This window comes from Myripristis murdjan, chromosome 17, assembly GCF_902150065.1.
Source record: "Myripristis murdjan chromosome 17, fMyrMur1.1, whole genome shotgun sequence".
In the NCBI taxonomy this organism is placed as follows: domain Eukaryota; kingdom Metazoa; phylum Chordata; class Actinopteri; order Holocentriformes; family Holocentridae; genus Myripristis; species Myripristis murdjan.
In genome coordinates, this window is record NC_043996.1 from 12,228,108 (window position 1) to 12,256,100 (window position 27,993).

At 42.4% G+C, this 27,993-nt stretch overlaps 1 protein-coding gene and 1 non-coding gene across 3 annotated transcripts; one reads left to right on the forward strand and one right to left on the reverse strand.

Moving 5' to 3' along the window:
- On the reverse strand, window positions 1-27,772 carry tnk2b (tyrosine kinase, non-receptor, 2b). 2 transcript variants are annotated; one of them, XM_030074847.1, is made up of 18 exons: window positions 27,220-27,772; window positions 22,734-22,911; window positions 19,650-19,720; window positions 15,799-16,068; window positions 14,846-14,998; window positions 13,966-14,129; window positions 13,095-13,214; window positions 12,507-12,633; window positions 12,188-12,334; window positions 11,707-11,801; window positions 11,112-11,306; window positions 10,659-10,750; window positions 9,382-9,426; window positions 8,571-8,998; window positions 7,102-8,328; window positions 4,482-4,577; window positions 1,874-2,004; window positions 1-1,128 (listed from the first exon to the last, which is right to left on the reverse strand). In XM_030074847.1, the coding sequence occupies exons 1-18, from the start codon at window positions 27,370-27,372 to the stop codon at window positions 1,122-1,124; spliced, it is 3,699 nt and encodes a 1,232-aa protein (XP_029930707.1). In that variant the 5' UTR covers window positions 27,373-27,772; the 3' UTR covers window positions 1-1,121. The 2 variants fall into 2 exon arrangements, with proteins under 2 accessions (XP_029930707.1, XP_029930708.1); XM_030074848.1 differs by lacking the exon at window positions 9,382-9,426.
- trnat-cgu (transfer RNA threonine (anticodon CGU)) lies at window positions 13,544-13,615 on the forward strand. The gene has a single exon. It is a non-coding gene; the product is annotated as a tRNA-Thr (tRNA).
- Window positions 27,773-27,993: the final 221 nt, after the last annotated feature.

Sequence of the window (27,993 nt, forward strand, 5' to 3'; positions counted from 1 at the left end):
CAATATTGTTACTTTAGCGCAGCATTTTCATATTCCTCCATAGGCTTTCAGCAGCAGTCAATCTCCAATATTATATCCCCAGCCCTTGATATCACAAACTGTCAACAGTCAAAATTACTTCTCGTGCCACATGGCCCTCGACGCAGAATTAGTTGTGTATTTTGTTGTGTGTGTGTGGTACAAGTGAAATTTGTAGACAAGGTTTTCAAATCAATTGTTGTCAAGCCGTGGTACAACATCCCTACAGCCCCCAGTATTGGAGGTCGAACTATAGAGATACAGTGTTAAGATTAAATTATGAAACTCTTCAGCTAAGGTGAAATATCACTCCTCAGTCACACTACACAAGCACTTGGCACATCCTGACACTTGTTGGAAGCAGTGCACTGAATCATACTGTGACCACTTGGCAAAGAGTGGACCTTTGAACAAAAGTGCTATTAATTTGTGCTATGCAGCTCAACGTGGGGTTCAGCTTCTCACTTCTCGGGGCTCACTTCCCATTTGACTCTTCAACGTCATTAACAAGAGAAAAAGGAGAAGTATCCCCATACAGTTGGTCGACAGTGTAATTGTGGCAGTGACAATGCCAGTTAAGTGAATCTGACAGATGGAGCATTGTAGCACCCAGAATCTGTGACCCTGTAGGGGTCTGTTGGGGTGTCATGTTGCAGTGAAGCAATAAGAACGAGAGAGGAAACCGGTAGGAACTGGCTGACCAAATGTCCCTGAACATTGAAGTGTGGTGTGTTTTGCCTCGCAACAGGTGAAGTGCGCATCTTCTACAATTTCTTAATAAGTGCAACTAGCTCATTACTTCCACACAAGCATCAAATTGAATCGGATTATTCCAAAGTCCTTTTTCATCCAAGGCTAAATTCCTCTATCCTCGATGACGAGTATGAATTGAGCCATGATGCAATTCATTCCTTTGTGTCTGTTCATTAGAAAATGTGCTCGATTCTGATGCATTCAAATCACAGTCTTCTCTTTTGGTATGTGTCTGAAGAGTCAAAAAAAAAAAAAAAAAAAAAAAAAAATACCAGCAGATTCCGCCTTGTCTTATGACATTTTTTTCAAGGACGATGTTCAGCTCAGACCACAGCAGCTAGACGTCCCTGTCACCGTCTGCAGATAGGAAAAAGAAAAATCAATTAAATTGATAAAATCACGAGCTAGAATCCTAGATCATCCTAAATGAACCTGAAGGAAGTTTTGAATTGTCTACCAAAATAAATCCACTTTGACAATTTGAAACTGAGAAGCACCATAAGTAGTCAATTTATTCAAAACTATTTCCATTAAAATAAGCATTTTTTTTTGTCCATATATCTATGGCACATTTCAGCATAGTAAAGAACAAAACTTGTTACTTTTTTTTTTCCCCAAAATCATTTAGCCTCATCATCAAGTCTCATTACAGCAGCAAAACAGCGGCATTGTTTTCTCATTGCATCATCGTCGCCCGTCTCCTTGCTGTTTACGTCTGCTGTTTGCTCTTTCAGAAATATGTATTTGGAGGAAGGCATAAATTTGCATTTTGCAGCAAGTTTCTTAAAAACTGATTTCAATATCTTAAAAAAAAAATCCAATCAGGCATTCAGCAAGGCCTTTTATCATTATGACAGATAGCTTAAAAATGCCATCAATGCTAGATTAAGTCCCTGGAGAGTCTTAGGTGCATATTGGGAGTACGCAGAGCTATAACAAATGACAAAATTAAATAATAGATTCAGCTGAGACACTGGATGGAACATCAGTTGTCAGGCTAGATGGATGGTTATTGTTAAAACTAGGATCCAATAAAGCATGTGGTTGTTGTTTTGGGAGCGATGCAACCCAAAGTTCAGGAAAATTCAATGACATATGATACCTCTGCCTGGCTGTGGAGCCATAGTTATCCAGCATCTGAGTGCTGGCCACCTCCAGGTTCCAGTCACACATCTCCAGCAGCTTGAGACACTCCGTCCTGCTCCTCAGACCCAAACAAAACAACTGCTCCACCTGCACAGAGACAGATGGAGACCGGGAGGGATGGAGGGAGGAGATGGGTAAAAACAACATAGAAGCAAGTTAGAAAAGAAGGGAAATCAGAGTGGGAGAATAGGGTGTTCACAGAGCCACTTACACAACATGACAGATGACAAACTTCACTTTCTGTGCTCAGTCATGTCACATCGTGTCACCGTGAAGTTGAGTGAGGAACAGACCGGCATGCTACACAAATGGTTACCGAGGTTTTAATAGTGTGTCTTGATATGCATTTACATTTGTCAATTAGCTGATGTTATCCAAAGTGGCTGGCAAGGTGTAAGCAGGCGGGCTCGGCATCTTGTGTACAGACATATGGCTGTGGCAGCTTGATGGGTTAGGAAGCTTGTGTAGTTCATAGCATAGAATAGTTTTATGAGGATTATTATAATTGACTGTACTGTTTCCCATTTAGTTGTGTATAGTGTGTGTGTGTGTGTGTGTGTATGGCAAGGTTAATCCAGCTGAACACAGCAGTTCAGTTCAAATTGATTGTTCAGGGTCCTACAGTGTTCATTCACATTAACAGAGTAAGTTTTAAGTGTTTATGGCTGTTACTGCTCATGGCTGAGTTTTAAAAAAGCCTGTATTCACAGTTATGTAAAACCTAGGCTGACTGACTTGAATACAGCTATTAAAAAACTGTTTTTGTACTTACACAAGTCACAAAAAACTGCAATGCTTTTATAGTTCTACAATAGTGGAACTATTGGTAATGATATGTTAAAGGAATATTTTTGAAAAAAGGGCGGGGGGGGGGGGGGGGGGGGGGGGGGGGGGGGGGGGGTTGAAAGCTTAAGTCTAATTGCATCTACACTTCTGTACATTCCCCAAAATAAGAGTAAAATTGCTCTAATTAGAGAGAAGTGTTCTGTAGTGAAACAATTGCACTGTGGACACAAAATCCCAATATTTATCTCATTAGCGTCTACACTTTCCTCACTCACAAAGCTGTGGATGGACTGAAGTGAGAGTGTGTGAATGTGATTCTGGTCAGCTCTTCGACTGAGTCTGCCGGTCATAAACTCCTTGTGTATTCGAGCACTTTTTAGTCAGAGATAACAAAATAGATCTTGAGAGAGGGGAGACTTTTTGGTGACAAATTTAGAAACCAAGTGGTGTAGATCTGCTTTGCGTCAGCAGGATGAAGAGAGCGTGAGTATTTTAATTGGCCTAAAGTTTGTATGTGCCACCTAAAAGTTAAACAAAGAGAATGTCACATCTTGGTATCTTAGGTGTTATGTAAAATTCTGCTTTTCCATTCGTGTTTTTTCTTTACTGGGCCATTTAAGGACACTTTACCTGTGATTACAATATTTCAGCCAGCATCTGAAGGTAGTATCTGCTTGCTTAGTCATTGCTGGTGTGGTGCAGAGGAAAATGAAGGAGACTTTTGGGCCCTCAGTGCAACTATTTGGCTTTGGAAAGCGTGGATTATGCTTATTACATTATGTATGGGCTGTTTCAAGCAGTTTTATGGTAATGTGTTACCTTTTTGTAATGCTAGAGAAACGGTCTTCTTTTGTAAAAAGTTGATACAGAGTTGCACCAACTAACTTGATACTTGCTATACTTGTTGTTTGATATCCAATGATGTGCATTTGTACCCATAAAGAAATGTTTTTTTTTCTCTTGATTATAAATCTGTATGTTGTGAAGTACAATTTTCTATAAATCTGTATATCTGTCAAGAGATCAGTCAATAGTCATCATAGTAAGAATTATTTTTAGCCAGTAGACACTTCATAAGGGTAACATGAGGATTTTGTATTTTATTTTAATTAATCAGTGCAGTGACCCAATGTCCCCATGAGGATCAATATGTATTGTATCCTGTTATGATGGAGCAAAGTGCGAAATACCTTGACTAACTGGATCTATTCTGTATGATGTTAGTTGCTTTAAAACAAGGTAATTTCAGAAAAAGACTCAAGGCTTTACTAGACATAAAAATATCTCTAGGGACCTTTATGCCATACAGCCGCATGTACCACTGAGAGCTGTACTTCCCGTAATAACACTTAATTTGAGGTAGTGCAACATAATCATGCACTTTGTGGAGCCTTTATTTTGATAGAATGAAACAACAAAGTTGCCTTGGTGCCTTTACCTTGCGCTGGTCTGTTTTACTTGTGTAATCTTGCCTTTTTTTTTTTTTTTTAATTTTATGACCATGAGTAAGCAAAAGGTTTGCACGATATAGGGACTTGTTGATGCTTTATATTCTTTTTATTGTTTGCCATTCCTTCACATGCAGCCCTTATTGCTCATACAGTGCTCTGTATTACCATCATGAAAAGGGCAAGGGAAATGAATGTGGTGTACTGTTGCCACCCATAGAAGAATCATGGGGTAAACTAGACAGTCCACAAAGGAAATTTTGCACAAGGGAGTTGGAATTTGGCTGCAGTGAATAAGAATCTCAATAGTGTGCTTCTAAATGCTCTTACTTTGAGGTAATGCACGGCTTTCTCTACATTCCAGTTGTGGTGCTGGAGGGCGGTCTGGCACTCCTCTAGCGTTACGCCATGAACTGCCTCCTGCACCTGAAACGACAACATCAGCCACTACAGCATCAGTGTGTGTGTCCCCATAATGTTCAACAGCACCTTGATTCCCCTGGCTCCTATTCCTCTGTCACACACACACACACACACACACACACACACACACACACACACAGAGACACACAAGCACGCACACAGCTGGACCCTTTCCCAGGTCATAAAATCATCTGCACTGACATTGCATGCACACCAATTTTAAAACTGACTATCAAGTAAAAATATTCTCACCCTTAAACAGATTTATTTCCTTTATCACTTTAACGCCCTGGCAACAATGTTATTGGACCGCTGCTGTTTACCTTTAGCTATACCTGAAATGGCCATAATTCAGAATTTTTGAACATCTTCTGTCTCCTCACACACTCGAAATAATGATTTATTTAAGTTCTACTAATTGCTTTTGTCTGAAGGCAACTTAAGCTGGGTCCAGTTTGAAGATTAGGTTTATTGATAGTAGGGATAAGATAAATAAGATAACACATTGTTCCTTGGCGAGTGTGAGGCTTTACACTGAGTGCAGCCAAGTTGCAGCTCACTAATCATCTTAGCATGGCTTGCCAGCAGCATAGGCACTTACTCTCATTTCCAGTTTGTTCCTATTTGTTAACAATATATTCTCCTTTCAGATGTTTATATTATGGTTGAATAATGAATGACTTTCACTATAGGATTATGAAATACTAACATTGCTATTCTTACAGCACTTCTCCCCCAATTAATACTGCTATTACCAATACTCCTCTTACTCCTCCTACTACTACCACTACCACAACTACACTTCCTTCTCCTGCTACTTCTGCAACTCTTGCTACAATAACTACAACTTCTACTATTCCTCTTCCTCCTGCTTAGTTAGGCCTATGTGCATACTGTATGTACAGCACGTTTTGCATTGAATTCCTCTGCACTACGTGTTAGGTGAGATGCCATAAGTGTTCAGCACCTAGTGTATCAGTAAATACTGCAGCCAGGGGTCTCAACATTCACTACAAAATGCCAAGCTCCTGATCAATGTAGAGCCTGTGGTGAATCGCAGTGTTTCTGACTCCAGTTCAATCAAGCCGAATCGGTGTCAGAATCGACTGGCCAAGAATCCAATCAAAACTGCAGATCCCTGATATTTAAATTCAAATGTCTCAAGAGAACATAAGTGTGTTTCTGAATAAGTAACAAGTGAATTCTGAGAAGTTACCACATACTTGTCTTTTGCCGTGACGGAAAATGAAGTCTTTGAATGTTACTAAGCAGTTTCTACTGAATAGATATTTAAATATAATTTCCTATTTAACCTTCATGCAGACAATTACTCTAATTCATTGGCTTTCAAAAGAATGCTCCCAGTTTTGAAATTATGTTTCACTGTTTCACATCAATCATAATTTGATTGTGATATTGAATTTGAGTTTAATGAAGATGTAATCAATTCACATAAAAAGCACAGATGTGTGCAGTTAAAAATGCTGTGTATTTGTCACACAAATTGCATATCACTCACTCTTTCTCCCTGTCTTACACAGAAACACACATGTGCACTGTGTGCCTTCCCCCGCACACACCCTTCTCCCAAAGACTTGAGGTCTAGGTGGGAAATTCCACAAAAATGACCATTTGTTGCCCCCTTGTGTTCAACACAGGTAACTGAATGTACAGCAGTGAATGCTTTTTGAGTATGCAGAAACAGAATGTACAGCCCTGCAACCACTCTTATATTCAAATATCAACAAATAGATAAACCACAAGTCATAAATGCACTCTCTTCTGCTAAGTAGCAGTTATCAGGACTTCAGTTGTCCTTTGAGTCTCACCGATTAAATTATCCCATAATAGTCTGGTGTGTTTAGCTTCCAATTACCAAGTTACAGTGGTCAGCTATCATCCCCACAGTCTCTCTTCCAATTGATCCTACAGGATTACCTTGCCGTACTTTGCCTTGGGGCTAAGCTTTAGCTCTGCGATATCATCTTCTGCAAATGGGGGCCACACACTCTCTTGCGTTGATTACACTATCGAGTACTGGGGAATTGAGAACAGATGGCTCTGTCTGGATTATCATTAGGGCTGAACAATATGCAAAAATTAATAAATAAATAAATCATATTGCGATTATTTTGACCGATTTGGATATTGCACTTGGCCATACTGTGATTTAGATAATATTTCGATTAATTGTTCAGCTGTAATTAACAGCACTCAAATTTGCTCTAATTCACAAAAAACAATCAGAGTGGGATTACAGAACATAAGAAAAAAAACTGTAGTGAGGCTACAAGAATGCCCGACACTGCAGGGGTTTGACACTAATTATCAGTAAGAAAGAATGGAAACTTAACTCATTAATCTCAAATGCAGTAAAAAATGTTGTCTTTTATCACTCACTACTGACCTAAATGGTAAAAAAAATATATATATATATATATAAATTTTAAGTGAGAAGCCTCCATCAGCAAATAGTTGCAAAAGACAAGCAATTTAAATAACTTCCCTGAAGCTGATCTGTGCTCACCATTTTGACTCTCTCAGTTGTGCTCCCTCCTCCTTCCGTCCTGGTGCAGGGACTTAGCACCCCTGATGCCGTCAGCCCCTCTGAACAGACCCGAGGAAGACTGACTGATGTCTTCATTCCTGACCGCACCCCGCCCAAACTGCTGTTATTGTTGGAGGAGAAATTAGCCTTTAGGTCACCCGGCTGGACAAGCCCCTGTCCCTGGGTATGTCCCTGAAGAGTCTGGCTGTTGACTACCATGGGTCTGACAGTAGCAGTGTTGGCTTGTCGAATTTGTCTTTCCTCCCCGCCACTAACAGAAAGACTCTCAGCTTCCTTGAAAAAGCGGTCGTAGCGATCAAGGTACGGGGGCCTCTCAGGCAGGAGGTAATAGTGGGTGTTACTGACTTTACGCCCATCACGGACGATGGGGAGGATGCACGGGCCTTTGCTGGGTGGGTCCTTCCCCTGTGCTTGAGCTTGGATCACTTTGGGTGCAGCATATTTAGGATCTGAGGCAAAGCTGTGTGTTGTTGGCATAAGTTTACCCGGAGAGGTGGAGAGGTAGGAGCCATAGGTGTGTGCAGAAGATTGGCAGGAGGTGAGGGCGCCTGGTATGGCGTTGGGGCTAACAGAGTAGGCTCTCTGTTGGGGAGAGCCCACCACAAGGCCCATCGGGCTGGGTGTCCTGGATCCTGGTTGGGACAAAGGGTCCCTTGGAGGGATCTGAGGTGGCCGGTCCTGGTCTGGTCCCAAAATGTCCTCTGTGGTGCCAGTTGGTGTTGGGGACAGGGAAAGGTCCCCTGACCAGCGAACAGGTGTGTAGTCGGTCCGTTTTATAGGGCGAGGGGGAATGGGGACACGAGGAGGGATTTGTGGTTTGTGTTCTGTAAATGAAAGGACAATCTGTCGGTGCACATCCTGGGTCAGGGGGTTCTGGGGAGATGAGGCTAAGCTCTGAGACGGTGAGGTTGACTGAGGCGCACCTCCAGTGGGGACGTTGAGCCTTCTCATGCACTCCTGCTGCAGCTCCTGGAAGATCTCAGCTGATTGGGAGAAAGAAGTGGAAGGGCCCTGGCCATGCTTGTTGGGGAGGAAGAGATTGTCCTCCAGGCTAGGTCTGTCTGCACCCCTGGAGACAATGACCTCACCGTCCAACTTCTGTCCTAAGGGGAGAGCCTCATTTTGGTTGCAAACTTCACTTGGCTCCTCTTCTAGCTGCTGCTCTGTGCTGTTGATGGAGCTCACCTTATTTAGAGATAGAGAAATAAATAACTTTACAGGCAGTGAAACATGCCCAGCTTCACATACTGTATAACCCATCTTAAATTTTACAACTTCAATACAACCACTATGGGTCTGACACTGCAACTGGGTGATAGCAGAGCTGCAGATAAACATTCCATTTCCCTCCTCGAGGATATATTATGGTTATCATCAAATTAAAATTTGTCATAAAGTATTATGTGTCATATCATCTCCTACCATACCTCCATGTCGTCTTCGTCTTGGGCCACATCGTCATAAGCTGGGGGTGGGGGTAGCGGTCGGGCATCCCAGTCCACTACCGGTGTGGGGTGGAGGGGGCGGGGTAATGATCGAGAAGGACTCTGAGGTGGAGTCCGGTCCAGGATATTATCCGCTTCTAAAGCCAGTTTAGCCAATGAGGGGATCTGAACTTCAACTACGGGGGAAGGGGAGGGTGTAGGCGGGGGGAACTCTTCCCCAAAGTCTATGAGTGACACTTCACTGTTGGGGTTGTGGGCTGAAATCCGGCCACTTCCCTGCTTGGAGGCGGAGACCCATGCAGCAGGTTTGAGTTTGAGGCCTTTGACGGAACCTGGTTTCCGTAGAGATAACCTCTTGAGTCCTGTCGAGGTCAGTTCTTCATCCTCAGTGACAGGATCATAGCAAGGTTCTGGAGACACAAACACATAATATTTTACCGATTCATTCCTTTAGTTGTTCATTGCCCGAATAGTTCAGAAAGTGATGACACTGATGCTGTTTAAGAGCATTTCAGCCCACAAACACCTAACTGCAAGACACACTATTTTCCAAAAAGCCTACAGGTTCAGAGTTAGTCCTACTGCACAGCACAGGCACTGCACATCTGTTACAGGGACGATGGGCTAGGAGAATGGGAGATGGAAGAACAATGACATTAGGAAGTGAAGAACAAAAGCAGGCGACCGAGAGAGGGATGAGAAGAGAGAGATGTACCTTTGAGGAGTGGAGCTAGGAGAGAACAGAGAGGGCAAGAGCAATGTGTGATGAGCTGCTGAGAGAGACCACACTTACTCTTGACCAAAACCGCTGGCTGAGGAGGGCGGGGAGGGGGCTCCTCTGGAAAGAAAAAAAATGGCATCGCGGAAGGAAAGAAAGAGAAACATAAAAGCAAATGAGTGCAGCAAAGATAGTGAAGAGTTAGACAAAAAAAAAAAGAAAAAGTAGGAAGCAACCATAAGATTGAGCATAAAATGAATGCTTTGCAAGCAAGCAAAGACCAAAGGAAAGGAAAGCCGTTGTGGTGGTGGTGGTGTAATACGCACACTGATCCAACCATAAGCGTTAAAGAAAGGCCATCAATCTGTAGAAAGCTACCACTTCCAAAATCCCATCAGGTCTACTGCCTCTGTGCCAAAGTGGTATTTTCATACTGGCTTTGCGTTTCAGCTCATAATAAGATTCAAAGTTACATTCTTTGTTTTACATGTAATAAAACTTGTAGTGATTTCAGGCCTCTGTGGAAAAGCATATGGGGCCTAGGTGAAACATAGCGCTGCTTGAAAGACCAGATTAGTGAGCGCAAGAGTTCTATTAAGAGGAGATCATGTAGCCTGTCACTTTGACAAAGCCAAAAATCCCAGCTTATCTATATTTTCTTTAATAGACATCAAGAAAGTCTCTCTACACCCAAAAGGAGGTTATTTAAATTTTATTAGAAAATGAAGAGATCTTTCATGGGATCTTTCATTTTAAAAGTCACCCAAACGGAAAGGATAAGGAATTTGTGTTATGCTGATGAGTAGGATTGTGCAGCATGACAGAAGTTGCTGTGTATGCATGTCTGCCCTTGTTTTTGATCATTTCCTTTAGATGGTTTAACATGATATAATGTTTTTTTTACTGTGAGATGAGATTCTATGGGGTTCAATATATGATACCTCAAACCCCCCCCAAAACCATTTTGAATGTTATTCAACATATTTATTGCTGCCTGTGTATATAAACTTGTCACCTTGTTGAAGGCTGTTGCAGTCAAAATACACTGGTTTTAATATTAAATTGTGTGAAATTGTTCCTCATGATTAGCTGAGTTATTTTCTTTCAGTAGTTCTTTTTGATTCATGCATGATGGTGATGCTTCAAGGCTGTGATACATTTTGGACCTACTGTATCTCATAATACACAGCCATAACTTAAGAGGCATGATCAGTGGCGCAAACTGAGCATGTTGACTCTGAAATTGCAGATAATTGTGGCTCCTTGAAGGGTGGCCATAGTCTTTGTCATTCAAATCGGTCATGGGTCAGCTGGTTAGTGGTTAAACCTTTATTAACAAGTCTGTTACTCACTTTTAGCTCGACCTGGTAACTGGGTGGGTCGAGCAGCACCGATGTCTAAACCCAGAACATCAGGAGGATCCATTGGATTGCCAAGGTACAAACTGAAGGGAGAGAGAACGAGGGAGAGAGGGGGGTGCTTAAATAAACATCAATATACTGTATACACTGTAACTATTACCCTGCTGTTATGCACTACAGCGACCTGTCAGCAATTTATTATAATGTAATACTACCATCTATTGGTGAGTAAGTAACACTACAATTCCTCTAATTCAGCAAAACCAACCACAGACCTGAATAACATGATGTGTAGTAATTGCATAATTAGATAAGGTGACGATAGGGCTTTAAGAGCATGTATACTTTATTTTTTATTTTGTAGACTTTATTGGTGTTTTGCAGCCATTTTAAAAAAAATGTAACTTGTAAGAGAGTTAAGGCTAAATGAAGGCTAGTCCTTACTCATCAATCCTGTCAGGGAAGCCCCAGCAGCGATGAGGGTCGGAGTCACCGTGGCCTGTGTGGATGAAGCTGTTCTTTAGCGGCCGGCTGATGTCATGGGCGGACAGACCTGCGACTGATGTCACCACATTTCTGGGGAACTGGCCCACCTTCAGGGTCCGCTTGTTCTGACCACGCCACCAGTAGTTTTCTGCCCTGGAAGACATAGAGTTTTTTTAAATGAGATATTTATATCAGAATATCTTGAGATGCACTGGAATTTGACCCTCAGGCCACAATGCTTCTGCCTATCATATATATCATTTATACTGTATGTCTGTTGTCCAGTGATTAGGAGAGAAAGGGACAGAGATGTTGTATGCACAGTATAGTGTTTACACAGAGAAGAGTTCCTTCCAAAACATTTATTCATGCTACACCATTTAAACAATAAATCAAATTCTTAATTGTTCTTGTTTTGGATTTTTTTTTTTTTTTTTCAAATGGTGGATATCTTGTACAACAAGAATGAGGCGAGCAGGCTGGTCTGTTACATCAAAGTCACGGTGATGTGCAGATCAGGAATAAATCTGTAACCAGCACCCATAATGCCTACCTCCCTTCAATGATGGTGATGACATCATTGATCTGGATGAGAAGTTTGTCTGGCTCATCAAAGTCCTGGAGGGCACACATGTCAGTAGGCATGGTCTGAAAAGAACACACACACACACACACACACAGACAGACAAAGATATGTGACTCACCAAAGTACCAAAGCAGTTCTATTACAGACATACTGATGGAAACGTTTGCCCTGAGTTAACTTTCATGGCAGGGCGCTGCTGTCAGCCTGTCTCTTCTGATAATATGTAACTCCCAGTTAGTGGCCTCTAGTCAATTTCTCCTTCAAACCAGATCCACTAGGTGGAGCTATTAGTCCATTTAGGCCTGGGGTGTCAAACTCAAGGCTCTATCTGATCACATCCTTTATGGTTAGAAATAAGACAACTGGAATCAGACTTGATGCAAAAACACTTATGGGCTGAAAGCTCTGGACAGAAGCCACAAACTCTCCAGAGAGACTGCTTCCCTACCTCAAGCAGGAACTCTCGTAGGGCAACAAAGGTGGGTCTGTCATCTGGTTTCTGGGCCCAGCACTGCAGCATCACATTGTAAATGTCCTGGGGACAGTCCTCCGGCTTTGGGAGACGTTCACCTTCCTTGTCAATCTTGTGCAGGATCTGAGGTACATTTTTTTGCACAAAATTAAAATGAATAACAAAAAAGAGGATTACTGAAGAATACTGTCTGTGAAGCATTTTTGAATGTGACCTTGTATGTGTAAATGTAGCTTTCAAGGTGTTTACGTGTATATCTTTCTGTGTGATGCTGTGTGAGGGTGTGTGTGTATACCTGGCTCCCATTGAGGCCCAACCAAGGCTCTTGACCGTGCGTGAACATCTCCCACAGAGTGACTCCAAACATCCACGTGTCTGTCGCATGGGAGAAGGTTCTGGTCTTCAGACTCTCTGGGGCACACCTACAGCAGGAGGGACAACTAACTGTAACTCTGGTCACCAATAACACCTACCTATTTAGCTATCTATCTATCTATACATAGAAATAGCTTGAAAGCAAAACCTCCCAAGGAAGGAATCACGTCATTCCTCTATCAAAGAACAGAACATCTTTAAGGGTGTCTAACTTTTATTGAATAGTTGCCAATGCATGTGGACTGTCTGGTGATTCCTGGTTACCATTGGAGTTAGTGGGGCAAACATTAAATCCCAGATAGCCTTGTTTTATAGGCATCAAGATGGAATTTATCCTCCACAAATCAGATTGCTTAACTGAAACTACCAGTGGAATAATAATTCAGGCGATCATCCCAGCCTCTACAACTCATGCCCATCTTGGCCTAGAATTACACCGTGGCAGAGTTGCTGTTCTTGTTCTCTTCTTCACTGTTAGTCTCTCACCTTTCAACATACATCAACCCACCATGCGAAAGGGACCTTGCGGTGCTCCTGCATCACATAGTGTTCGTGGTTGTTAGGAAGAGCTCTCATCAGGCCAAAGTCTCCAATCTTCACTCTGTGAGCTGATGCCAGGAGGATGTTCCTAAAGAGATCCAGCCAGTTTGTAAACATTTTTCTGTATATTTTAAATTGACAAAGTTGTAGTTCTGAGAAAAAGATTAAATGAATCCACCTCTAAAAGATTTGTGAACTCAAGCAGTTTGCCCGACCTTGGACATAGACTAAGACTACATCTACACCTGTGATACAAGGTGAATACAAATGAGCTGGTGGAATAGAAAATCTGCAGGGCTCTGGGTCATTTTTTTCCCATTGAAGACCATTGTCCTAAGGAATGGAAGTACTTATGCCTCAAAATGATGACTACAGAACCTTAGCACTTCATGGCAATTAAAGGCAACAACATAGTAAGGCATGATGGCCAAGTGGCAAGGCGTTGGTCTCGTAAACCAAAGATCATGGGTTCAAACCCCATTCATGCCTCCAAGTGAAGAACTTTCTGCATGTGACTTTTCTCCATCACTTTCCATGTTTTAGTACTTGGCTGGCAGTAGTGGAGGTCTTCGGACCTCTAGAACTGCCAGCCAATTGTGGCTAATTTTGCTTGCCAAATCCCCAAAATGGCCTGTAGATTTGTGGGTGGAGGAAAAGTACAGCAATATAAATTATTTAAAAATTCCTAGAAGAAGGAAAAATCCTCTGAAATGTTTCACAGATGCCTGGTAATGAAGTGAAAACTGCTACCTCTTTAAAAAGGATTCTGACCTCTACATATTGTCAAGGTCAGAATGCAGTGAGATTAGGTTCACCTTAAAAACTATTTTGGGGCGTACCTGGCTGCCAGGTCCCTGTGAATGAACCTCCTCTGCTCCAGGTAGGCCATGCCACAGGCCACCTGCACCGCATACTGACACAGTGTATGGATCAACACTGGGCCCTGAGGACGAACACATCGCAGACGTTCTAGCAGAGAGCCCAGAGGAGCCAGCTCCGTTACCTGTGGGACAGGGAGAGGATGGATGGGAACAGGGTGAAGAGAGAAGATGTGGGTGATGGAAACGCAGGGAGAGAATAAGAGGAAACAACATGAGTACAGGATGAAGACAAGGGAGAAGATGATTAGGTGTGGGAGTTGAAAAGAGGAAGAAAGATTACAGTAGTCAGTACAGAGTGAGGATAGAGGAGAAAAAGCAGATCCAAACACAGGAGGAAGAGAAAGTGACTCAAAGAAAACAGGACAAGCAGAGAAAATGGGACTGTGACAACAGCGGAATAACACAGCCCAAACACAGTGCAGACACATAAATCCAAAACAGACCAGAGGAAGCAACCAGAAGGTAACCAAAGAACATGGCAGAAATGTCAGCCCTTATTTTAGTCTGCTTTCAATTTGCTTCCACCCTTCCTTCATCCCTCCCTTATTTCATCACTTTCTCTGGTCTTGAAGGCCTTGAAATGTCTGACCTAATTTAAAGAGACCATTAGGGCAAGTCACAAGCTGAGAGAGTACCTCAATGGTACACATTTGCACTATGTGTGTACGTATGCGTGTATAAGTGTGAGTGCTAAGCGTTGGCAACAAAGTCAGGAAAAAGAGAGTACACTACTTATTAATGTGTTCACCTGTGCATGCATTTGTATAAGTGCACATTAAAGTACTCTCATCAAGTGTATATCCCTCTGTATGTGTTGGTGCTTGTGTGTGTCCACTACCATCTTCATGGGGTGTGTGAGCACCACACCATAGAGGCGAATGAGGTTCTGGTGGTCCAATGAATGCATGGCGTTGACTTCACAGATGAAGTCATCCAGAGCGTCCGGCTGGCTGAGTACATCAGTCTTCAGACATTTTACAGCTACGTTCAGCTGGAAAGAAGGAGTCCAACGATTTCAAATTAGTAAGTAACAACACATCCTATCAACAAGATAAAGGACAAAACCACAAAAACATGAGCAAAGTTATATTAGTGAGGGAAATACTGTCTGATCCATTATGTAAATTCTCCAAGGCTTTATTCACGCCATTCCGATTTCTGCAAACTGCGAGTGCCATTTTTAGATTAACTGCAATAGGGAGCCGCCCTGAGGTGGATGGAAAACTACGTCTATATCTTTGGACAAGCACTGTGCCCGGCTCCCTTATAGGCAAAGCAGAGCGCCTTCTCAACTTTTTACAGCAGTGATCATGACGTAAATGGCATTTTGGTGGCTGGCCAATCACAGTGAAGAGAAAAGCGATTTGATGCTACACAAGCAGCTGATGGCAACAACAGCCAGGATGAAAACGAAGAAAGTGCTGCTAAAAGGTGATTGTAGCTGTTGGAAAATTCCCAGAAACAAGTCAGTATGAGATCATGCTGGCTGTGAGTATGAGTTGTACATAAGTATACTGTTTCCTGACAGTGGCAGCTGCAGAAGGTGGTTGTTGAGGACGTAAAGTGTGTGTCACACACCCTGCTTTTTCATATTACAGTATCAGCACAAAAACTGAAAAAGTGGAATAGTGTGATTATCACCCAAGTTGCTATTTGTCAAACATCTCTGATCGAAAATATAGAAAAAAATGTATTTTCTTCTGGGTTGACAGATTTTAATACATTATTCCCTGTTTGTTAGAAATCTAAATGAATTTCTCAGACACAGCACCAAATCAAAGGCCGTCTCACCACTTTCCCCGAAGGCGTGAGCCACTCTCCTCTTTTGACCACGCCAAAGGAGCCGTCTCCCAGCTTCTCAAACAGGGCCAGGTCCTTCTCTGAGATGAGGCAGGTCAACGCCTGCTGCTGTCCGTCCTGAGGAGCACTGCCACCGGGCTGTGAGGGCAGGACTCCCTCCCCCAGGCCCAGCGGAGGGGTGGGGGACAGCTTCCGGAAGGAGGAGGCAGGCTGGCCCTGCTGGGGGAAGTCTCCGCCGTCTGGGCGCTTACCACTGAACACCTATGGGGGGAGACAGATGGAGATAGAGCAAATTAAAACACATTTAACATTGAGGACTAAGGAGGAAAACATCACTGAAGAATCATCTAGACATTCGCTGTTGTTGGATGACAACCTTCTATCTCCATAAGGTCAACTCTGTGCATTGTGCTGGTGGAGGTATAAGCTCTACAGAGTGTTTTTTTTAAGTTATCCATGTCTTTTGCTCTTTCTCTTATGCATGCACACACAATGTGTGTTTTGTGTGTGTGTGTGTGTATGTGACACACTGAATGCTAACACACTAAATGTGAAATACATGTGCTGATGAATGAATACACAACACACATAGATGAATGGATTTGCACAAAGAAGCATAGCCATGCCGATAGGTAAGTAAACAGCTACGAATGTACAAACATACACACATACACACATACACACACTCACTCTTATCAGCAGGAGAGAGAGAGAGTTCCTGCCTCTTGGCTTAAGCACTGACGACACGGCGGGAATTACTTTGCTGTTCGGAAGCAGCCATTAGGAAGCACTATTAGATTAGGCTAAATAACCTAAATAACCTGAATGTTTCTATGTGTGTGTGTGTGTGTGTGTGTGAGTGTGTGTGTGTGTGTGTGTGTGTGTGTGTGTGTGTGAGTGTGTGAGAGTGTGTGAGAGTGTATAAGAGCATTCCATTCACCACAGTGTGAACCCATTCGATGTGTGTGCTGTGCAGAGCCATTGAAGGGAAACCTTTGTTTAGTCCTAGATATGACTGTCAGGAAATCTATAAACCAAACCAGAAATTAGTTTTGTAAAATGTCATTTACTCAAGTGCTCTACTTAAGCACAATTAAGTAAAATTTTGATGTATTGGCACTTTACTTTAATATTTCCATTTAGGGAGACTGTTATATCAAGCTAAAATAGGGTATCAATACCAAAGATATTTCCCTGTGGTAAAATCCTAGGTCAAAATTCATGTGTAACAGAACAGAATAGAATCCAGAAAACAAAGCCAAGTATGTAATTTCCTCCTTTATCGTACAATGTTATGATCTTACCAATGGCATAAAAAGTAAGGATGCTGGAATTTTGAAAACAATGCCAGTGCTGGTGTTTTTTGTATCTTTTATGTCACCGCGACTTTATCCCTCACTCTGTAACTCTGCTCTTATTCTATATTCTATATGTTCAAATTAAATACTGTTACTTTTAACTTGTTAATGTTTATATAGAGTTGTTAAATAAATGGGAGTGTGTTGAATGGGATTTCTGTTGAAGCAAATATGGTGCTATCCCCAGTAAAAAGTGCATCACATGTCAGTAAAACTCACAGAATAGGTCTGAAGTCAGTGTGTATCAGTATTGACTGATACACACAGATACACACATCAGTATTGACTGATACACACAGGTCGATCCTCTGAACTGGTATTGGCAGAAAGAAGAAAGAGAAGCGGCTCTCCAGAGGATTTCCAGTGGCAAACACATTTGACTGGACGGATATAAACAGTAGCTAGTGGTGTGTGGTTTCACAATCACACTGGACCAGACATGACATAATGCTGTAGACCTTTTAAAAACACCACATCTCTGTGGTCAGTGTCTGTACGTGTGTGTGTGTGTGTGTGTGTGTGTGTCTGTGTGTGTGTGTGTGGGCCTGTTTGTCCTGGTGGTGAGTGGGTTTCAAATAGGAGGCCCAACATTCAAAAGATTCTGGGGATGGCAGAGCAGAGCAGCAGAGCAGCACACACACACACACACACACACACACACACACACACACACGGGCGCGCAGGGGGCTGAGGAAGCAGATTACTCTGGCTGAGGATGGTGCCAGAGGCGGAAACAGACAGGTGTAATTATAGAAAGCCACCACGGTCCTCTGGGCTCCACTACTTCCACCAAGAGCAGCCAACACACTCAACACACACACACACACACACACACACACACATAAACTATTGGCAGACTTCTATTCAGTATTCCTTTACCACACACAACGCCAAAAACATCCTGAGTCTTGTGTGTGTATATGTGTGTGTGTGTGTGTGTGAGAGAGAGAGAGAGAGAGAGAGAGAGAGAGAGAGAGAGAGAGAGAGAGAGAGAGAGAGAGAGAGAGAGAGAGAGAGAGAGAGAGGGAGAGGCACCTTTACTGTTTATATATTTTAATTTAGGTTTCATTTTGAGAGAGTAGGAACAATAAGAGCTATATTTAGACTCAGGTTGATTATGCACCATTTCTGTGAATGAGGAATACGTTGAATCCGTGTGTCAACAAGCCTTGTCACTTGACTTTTGAATGGGTGTATATGTCAGTGTGTGAGTGTGTGTGTTTGTCAGTGTCTGGATGTGTACGTGCTCATCCTCATGTGAGGGGTCAAACTGTCCTCCAGCCTGAGGAATGTTCCACGCAAACATACACACTGACACACACACACACACACACACACACACACACACAAACACACACAAAACTCCCTATGAGAAGACCAAGCTGAGGAAACATTGAGGTTGGACTTCCTCTTGTTAAGTGCGAGACCCAAAGGACAAGGGGGGGTTTAATAGTTTTCAGCCCCAGGCTCTGGTCTAGCAAAGACAAACACGTTCTGAGCTCTGAAAGGACATGGGAAACTTTAGCTGCTTCATGTGCTGCCAGAATTACCATGATATACAGTATTAAACATAACCAGGTATGCTAGAGGGGTCATTAATTAAGCTAATATTTCTATGTCAACATACTTGTCTTCACATAACATATGGCTGACCTTACCGCTCCTATTTTGACATCTTGTCACCAGTCGCAATAATATCTGTCTGTCTCAAATACTAATAAATAAATAAATAAATACATATTGCTGTGTGCACACAAGTGTGTACAGAATATTTTTTGATAGCTTAGAAGTCATGGTTAAATACAGAGTCAGCGATTATGTAGAAAGATTGTTGATATTTGAAATCAATAGCCAGATTTACCATCCCTCTCGCTTGCCCCGTCTCACCCCCTTCCCCCTGTCCCATGCACGAGCACGAACGCCCCCTGCATCTGATTGGCTGTGATAGTGTTCACTATACTGTTAAGAATTCACTGAATTTGTTGATTTCAAATATCCATCATCTTAATTTACATATGTCCATGTAAACAAAACAAAACAAACAAACGAAAACAACATGAAAACCCGCTTTATGTAACTTTAAAGTTACTAAGCACTGAGAAGTCAAAACAGGATTGGTATGATCTCTGGATATTACAGATTCATAATCAGATTTATGATAATAGATTTAAAAAAAAAAAAAAATCCTCATTGGTATGCAAATTCATGCAACAAGGTGCTCCGAAATCTGATCCAATCATCTTCACTGTAGAGGGAATCTGTGGTATAAATATGATGTGTCCATGATGTGTTGGTCTTATTGTGTTATTGTGTTCACAAGAATGTGTCTGCACACAGACAGACAGACAGACGCCACCCTGACGGCATAATGTCAAGCATGCCATGTACCATAATAAATAAGTGCTGTGTGTGTTTATTTGTGTGTGTGTGTGTGTGTCTGTGTGTGTGCGTGCATTGTGCCTGTTTATGTCTGTCCCACTTCACCTTGCTCATCCAGGACTTGCGCTTGCACATGGCTTTCCTCCTCTTCACAGCTTCCAACAATCGTCTCTGTCCTTTATCAAAAGACAAAAACAAAATTGTGAATGATGGAGTAAACAGCAAGTCCATTTCAAGACGAGCAAAATATCGTGCCAATTTTGGTGCCAAGATTATCCCACTGCTGCCCTGACTTAGTTTATCTACACATACTGTCAGTTACGTTTTTAGTGCCACACAGGTGTACCATATTGATTGAATAATTTTCTGTGATAGATAAAATTTTCTGGCACTTATGGCACTGTTTTATGTGACAAACTGCAACCACCTGGAATTCAAAGCAGGATAAAATAAACACTTCTATTTATGTGTCCCCATTTTGAGCGATAATAGAAAAAACATGATTCTGCATCCTGGGTTTACTGTACTGTACATGAGCTGTAAAATCAGCACAGTTCTTGCTTTCAATTTTTTTTTTAGCACAGTGCAAAATTGCAGCAAATTCACAGTCAATCAGTTCAAGTCAAACTGTAATGCATACCAAACTGTGGCCCAAAAAAAAGTGAAGTACAAACTGAATCGGGCAAATGTTACACCAAACAGATGTGAAAGTGAGACCAACAGCAGCACATGGAAAAATAAGAATAGAAAAGAAGCTAAAAGTAGAGAAGAAAAGGCGGAGAGGCAGGAGAGCTGTGAGCCGAGCGACGTGCGAGAGTCGACGAGAGGCAGAAGTGGGTGTAATTAGTCTTGAGCAAGAGGCTCCTTAGCGTGGGCCCCGAGGCCTCCTGTAACTGGATTTAGAACATTGCCGCTGCCTTCCTCTTCACACCCTCACACACACACACACACACACACACACACACACACACACAAAAGACTTAGCAGTTCAGTGTCCCTTCCTATTGTGCCTAATTGCCAATTGTAACTATGAAATGGCATTAGGAGAATTAGTGACGGAGGATTTGCTCCAGTTATTCTAAGGGCGGGCTGAGGGAAACTGCCATTACAGCCAACATAAGTCATTCTGGCTTTAAATATACACCCATATAAAGGCATATAATGGCAGAGGGAAAACTGCAAGGAAACGGGACATGTAAGGAAAACGTTAGGTGAAAGTGCTCTATTTTTATCGAGATCAGCTTGGCATTTTTAGTGCTATGCTGTAAAGGAAAAAAGACAGGTAAAGGTAAAGAGAAAAGACAAATTCAAAGAAATGGGAGCGCTAAAAAGAGAGAGGAGGAGACAACAGCAGCCTGGTTATAATTATTTAGGAGGGGACAGGAGGGGACAGGATTTAGAAGCAAACAGGATAAAAAAAAAAAAAGAGCCAGGCAGGAAATTGACTTTCTTATCAACTAATGAAACAACCAGAGGCACTGATTGCTTCCAGCATTCACTTCCCACAGTCATTCACCCACCCACCAACTGGATTTCAGAGCAGAACACCTCCAAACAATACTACTGTGCATGCAACCTCCATTTATTAATATCTGGCTGATGGTGATTCCAAATCTCCACAGAGAGGGTGGAAAAAAGAAGAATGATGGAGAACGAAAAAGACAGTAGTGAATTTTTTAAAGTTACATAGAAGACAGGAGGCCTACAGCAGGTAGGCAGCCCACAACTACAGAGGAGTAGCAAAATGTACTCACTGATACAGTCTACTGCCTACTGATGAGGATCGTGGGCTGGTAAATTGCTGCTATTAATATATTATGCCATTGGTTAATGCATTCAAGCAAAATGACTACCACAAAATTCCACCGTGTCAATTATCACGCTCTGACAAGCATTAACAGTTGCTATCTGTTAATGCCGCCACTCATGAATTACTGTTCACTGTTTTTGCTCAAGGCAATTATTTTATCGTTACACAAAAGGGTTGGCTGAGCACACTTGAGCAACACCCTACTCACACACACTCACACCTGGGAGCTCCACTAAAGCAATTAAGGCTTCAGTACATTGCTCAAGGGCACCTCAGCAGCAGGTTCGTCGGTGGAAAAGAGTATGACACATTCACTTCATACACCCACATTTCAGCCACAGATTGGACTCAGCAATCTTCCAGCCTAACCTTGAGGCAGTGATCACACTGGCAAGCAATGCAGCGGTCGTGGTGTACTTCCCATTATTTTCTATGGCCTGGGAGCAGCGTGATTGATCGCACTGAGAGTGGTGCGCTGGCTCTGCAATGTTTCAAGTTGAACTGGTTCAACTTGAGGCTGAAACACTACACTCGTAAATGTCACCTCAGCGTAATCTGACCTGTTAAAATGGTTAGAATCTAACAAGGCAGGAGTTATATGAGCAATGTCTAGAGTGGCAGCTCAGGCTCAACTTCATAAGCAACTTGTTACCTAGTGTGAACGCAACCTTAAGCTACCGGCACCTCTGCAAATAGTTTGGTTCAGGTTGTAACTTAATTTGTTGTTGCTGTTTTGGTCAAGTCTCCCTTGTGATAATCTCTCTAATTCTACAGCTCTCTCTCTCTCTCTCTGTCTGTCTATATATATAATATATATATATATATATATATATATATATATAGACATATACACAAATATTGTTCCAGATATAGATATATATTATCTGTATATATTATCGGAAGGATTCTGGTTTCCATTTTTGTTTCTTTTATACTCTGAGTGGTTTTATGAAGGTAAACAGTCCGTGTGGGGAGCAAAAGAGGCGGAATGCTTTGGCAGAAATGTCTTCTGGACCTTAAACGCCTACAAAAAGCGTCAATGTTTGTATAATGTGTGGAGAAATGTGACCAATGTAATAAAAGAAATTGAAACCAAAACAGTTCCCAGCTTGTTTCTGGCTACAACGGAAAACCTGAAGAGTTGTTCATTGCCCCAGAGGCTGCATTGTGGTCAGATGATAGCCAATGGGTTCTGAGATTGCCCTTGTGAACGTCCCGAGATAACAACAGGACTGAATTGTAAAAGTAAACGTTGCCAATGGCACTGAGGAAAGGATAGTACAGACATACACACGCACATACAGACACACACTGTACACACAAAATACTTGTGTATGCACACAGAGAGTCATACTGTAAAGTGGTACACTCTCTCTCACCAGGTCGACCCATGCCGATCTTCTCCAAGTCCTCATTCTTGACATAGTCAAAGTGCGAGAGCCGCGTGACGTTGAGGTCGTCTCGAATGCGCAGGAAGTACTGCTGTAACTGCACCTCCATCAGCAGCTCCAGCAGCCATTCTGTGCCTTCCTCACACTGCATGCTGCTGCCCAGTTTCTGAAAACACACACATAGGATACACAACAAGAAAGAAAATGTCAGTTTAATGAAGTCATTTTGCACCCTCCTCTGAGTTCACGGTACCATTTGCAAAACACATTCAACAAGAAAGTGAATTATGTCATTCTGTGCCCTCCTCCTCAATGCATGTAATATTCCATTGTGTGCTGCTATCTAGTTTCTGTAAAAACACATAGACAAAGAGGAAACTGAGCTCAGAGAAGATGGAGCTGTGCTGTGCCCCCTCCCCTGACTGCTTTGTCCACACTGAAATTCCCACTGACACACTCAGACATTTACATCAGCGTCCACATACAGTACTGTACCCAGACAGTCATAAACATACATACATGCACACATTCGCACACCCAAACATGCAAACACTGTAGACCCGGTTGCCCAAATTGACATCCTAACATAAACAGGGACATGGAACGCCAGGGGCTAAATATAACACTGGCTGCTTGACCGTGTGCCAAGAAATGACTGCACATTGATTTTATTTTAAATGGATCTATTCATTACATGGGTTTGTGTCACCATAATGCCTGTAAAAATGCTGTTTAGCAAGCAAGTTAGCTCAAATTCACTCTTTCAAAGTCATCAGAATAGAGAGAATGACTCTTCACTCTCAAGAAAAAGAAGGCTTTAGGCAGCGCTGCTGTAAACAGCCTGCAGATGTAATGTACACACGGGCAAAATGAGGTACATTCAGTGGAAAATGAGGTGCATGATGCACATCTGGTGTCCATAAGTACCAGTGAAGACAAATGATGCTCACATCCATCAGACCACAGTGTACACTAGATCCCTGTGTGAGACACGAAGTTGGAGCATGGATCTTAGATGTCAAAACACACCACCCCCGCTTAAAACATCATCCATCACTGTCTACTTACTGTGTCCCATTGAAACAAGCACCGTCTCATCACAACAATGATTTAGCTCAGTCTGTCAGTCTGTATTTCTTATATTGTTCAGCACAATAATGAGGTTTTGGAATCAGGTTCAGCACAGACGGTATGAAAGAAATTAGAAGAGGAGCAAAACAGAAAACTTGCCAGCCCTTCAGTAGAAGACTGAACACAGCTGGATTGCTTTCTCTGTGACTTGCTACATCATCCATCCATAGTCACACATATAAGCACAAATAACTAATAAATGGGGAGAGGATGCAAATAAAATATACTTAACACATGTTTGTACATTGTTGTCATAGTTGTAATGTGTGACCAACAGTAATAGAGCTGATGTCCATGGCCTAATCAGCGGCGATTTAGGAAAATAATGTTCCTCCACCATGATGATGAAAAAGTAAAAGTAGCCACACATCGGAAACACGTAATTAAAATTTGAAGAGGTGTTCAGTTGCTTCCTTTAAGACGGCAACTACTATTTACGCTACTTTCAATGGCATGTTGGGGGAGGACTAATCCACACAAAAATCACAAAACTTGCTAATTTGTAGAGATTGACAGGAAGGCCTTTGATTTATGCTTTAGGGCATAGAGGTCATGTTCTATTTAGTTGTAATTGGTCTTTGTGAATGAGGAATTTCCTGTATGGGCTGAGGCCGGGTTGCAAGGTCCCGGGTAAAGGTCATAGGGGTCACAGTTTCCTCCCTGTCATTTAAACATCTTAATGGGTTTGGTTAGAGGCCACTTCCTATACTTAATGGCTGTGATCTGAAGGGTAAAGGAGCGGCTCTTTCTCTCTCTCGTGCAATCACACACACACATGCTGCACCTAATGTACAGCCCTTTGGATCCAGTGTGTATGTGACCTGCCCCAAAATTTCTCCACAAAAGAAAATATGCATCTATAGTGCCTCTTCAGCAGAAAGACAGTCGTCCTGTATTTTCCATGAAATTCCAATGTGAGGCCTCACTGAGGCCGATCTGCTAAGAGGGCTCAATCCCCAATGGTTATGCCAGATGTCTGTATCCTGATACAAATTCATCACAACGCACATGAAAGCAGGTCAGATGATATCTCTGTTGCAATGCCCGAGTGTGTGGCTTTGGCTTTCCACGTCAGCTGGAGTTCAACAAATATAAGTGCTGTCCATTTTAAAGAGAAATACAATAACAGAAGCCTTTTTGACCAATCTGCTGTCATACTAAACCATCCTGCCTGACTGTTTGGCATGTTACATTGAGCTGCATTTCAACATTAGTAGATCACAAAGCTCAAACTTTACCCCGACTGTCAACTGTAAAGGATACTTCTCTAAACTTCTGTGGGCATGTTTGCTGCATTTATGAAAGAAAGCATACTTTTTTTTTTTTTTTTTTTTTAATACTGTGGCTTCTGCTTTGGGATAGTCTGAGGAACATGCATCAATCTGAAGTTTACATCATGCAACTTCTGAGTACAATGCCATCTTCATCTACGACACAGTCTAAAGCCAAATATTTCTTTGCAGTCAACATGTTAGTGCTAATTCTCTGGACGGTGCCAAAGACGTAAGCCGGCATCCTCTCAGGGCTCTTTCCATGACACTGTCATATCTTTTCATGTTTGTATGCTTGCCTGTTCTCACTTAACTCATAAAACACATAAGCGTATATTTCCTGTGCTTTTCAGAGTGAGGTGCTGCATGGGACTAAGACATCATACATCTATGTGGAGCAGTTAATATGAATGGAGGCTGCCTTGTAAAGACTGTCAGCTGAATTGTTCTATTGTTACCAATTAAAACCATCAACAGCAGAAGAGAGCTAAATTGCAAGTTCATATCTCTTTCGTCTTAAAGTGTCTTTTGCTTTTGGGTGTGAGAATCATCACTGCTCACTAATTCATGGCTTCTCTCCTCACTTATCTCCCAGCTTCTCCTTTTATGTGCTGCTGGGGAAGACTAATGAGGAAGTGTGTCACCCAGGAGAGTAACTACTGTGGTGTGGTGGGGCTTTTTTCAGTCTTTTCCTAACACAGGATGCTACTAAAGTTATTGTGAGCTGAGAACAGAATTATGCACATTACAAAGGCCTTGTATAAGTGTATAAACCTGTAATAACCAATGCAAAAACACAGGAAACACAAAATGATATGGTGTTTGCACATGATGAAATACTTACAAGGGTGTAACGAATACAATGAAATGTACTGTAACTGCAAATGCTTTGGTGAACCCTTGGGAATACTTTATACTTTAGGGAGAGTATTTCCTCCATAGAATGTAGTATTTACAATACTTTCCCACACATTCATGCATTATGCAAGACACTACCCTGGAAGACACTGCTGTAAGGTGTTTGTAAGAAGAAATGTTGCTGCTGTGTTGACCAAGTTCGAGTCTGCAGACCTTGTGGAGGTGTGAGGGCCGGAAGGGGAGTGCTATGTCCTGCTGCAAGGTGTGACTTGTGGCAGGACCCTGAGGAATCCCACCCAAGGCCGGAGGTTCAGCAACAGGGCATGACTTGGGCTCTAAATACTGGGAAGTGACATTTCTCCACCAATAATAGCAACTAAAAAAACAAAAAAATGTTTTCTGGTGGGACAGGCACATTAATGTGTTTAATAAGAGAGGCCAAAAAAGAAATGTTAGAATAAGAATAAACATAACTTCTGATGGCTTGACTCTAGTATGAAAAGTAATCCAAAAGAAACTTTTACACATTTTGATGGAGAGTGGGAGAGAGTGAGGTTGAGATACATGTGTGTGTATGAGAGAGAGAGAGAGAGAGAGAGAGAGAGAGAGAGAGAGAGAGAGAGAGAGGGAATGAGTGATGTAGGAATTTAGATGGAGAGAAGCAACATGATGTCCCTGGTGAGAAATGCCTCTGGCCTGAACTCATTCCTCATGGTGGTGGGGAAAATGCATGCATGTACACACACACACACACACACACACACACACACACACACACACACACACACACACACACACACACACAAATACAAATTGCCTGGCTAGACCTATGTCCTGCATCAGATCTGTTCTGCTCCAACATCCTGTTGCAATAACAACAACCCTCCCTCAGGATAGCCTCAGTCCAGCTGGAGAGTCCACACACACACACACACACACACACACACACACAAACACATAATGTGCCTATATTTTTTATAAAACACAGGCATAAATAATTTTGCCTATATCAGCCAATAAGCCAACCAGTATTACAATATTTTCTATAGAAGATGCCTGAAATTACCAGTGGACTTTTTGCAAATTCATGACATTAAAGCTGCAGCTCAAAGTTATGAGTAAACTTTCTGATATGAAGAACAGTTAACAGTTAACATCCTATCAAAACAACAAACAATACTGATTACGAGCGATCAGACAGACATTAGACTTACTCGATACACGTGAAAATGTGCCAGGAAGGGGAATGACTTTTTCAGCTTGTCAAAGCGCCGCATCCTGGATTCCTCAGCCTTGGTGCGTGTAGGTGCAAAAATCAGTGTGCGTGTGTAAATATGTTCAGAGGACCAGAGGTAGACGCTCCTCATTCAAACCACTATCAGAGCCACGGTATTCCCAGGTTGACATTCCGAGCCTCGGAGGGAATGCCGAGAAGAGAACACAGTCCACGGATCCAGACACTGGACTCCGGACCCGAGAGAGGGAAGAAAAACTTCCTACAGTCCTGGACGCAAATCTACAACATTCCATCGCGGGGCAATCCTCCCGTAAGCCCCTTCTTTTATAGCTTTAAGTCCCTCAAGAAGGAAAAGAGGCATTAATTTAGACTAAAACGTTCAAGGAGCGTTCACATGGCCTGAAAATAGGCAGAATGTGTAAGGAAATGCTGTGGAGGGGCTGTTGTGTCTGGCAGTAGTGTGAGGGTGAGTGCCAGCTCTGCCCTGCACTTCCCTGCCAGCCACAGTTGGACTGGAGCGCAGATCAGGCCTGAAGACTTCCAGCCATGTGTCCTGCATGCACAGCAATGAGCCAGTGGTCTTAAAGTTGCAGGGTTTCACAAACAAGTCACTCCTCCCTCCTCACTCTCTCCTTTACTCTCTCTCTCTCTCTCTCTCTCTCACTCCCCCTGCTTAGCTTGTCCAGCTACTGTATGTCCGCTTTTCCATCCCTCCATCAAGCATGGGGCTAAAAATAGGAGCGACTTGGTT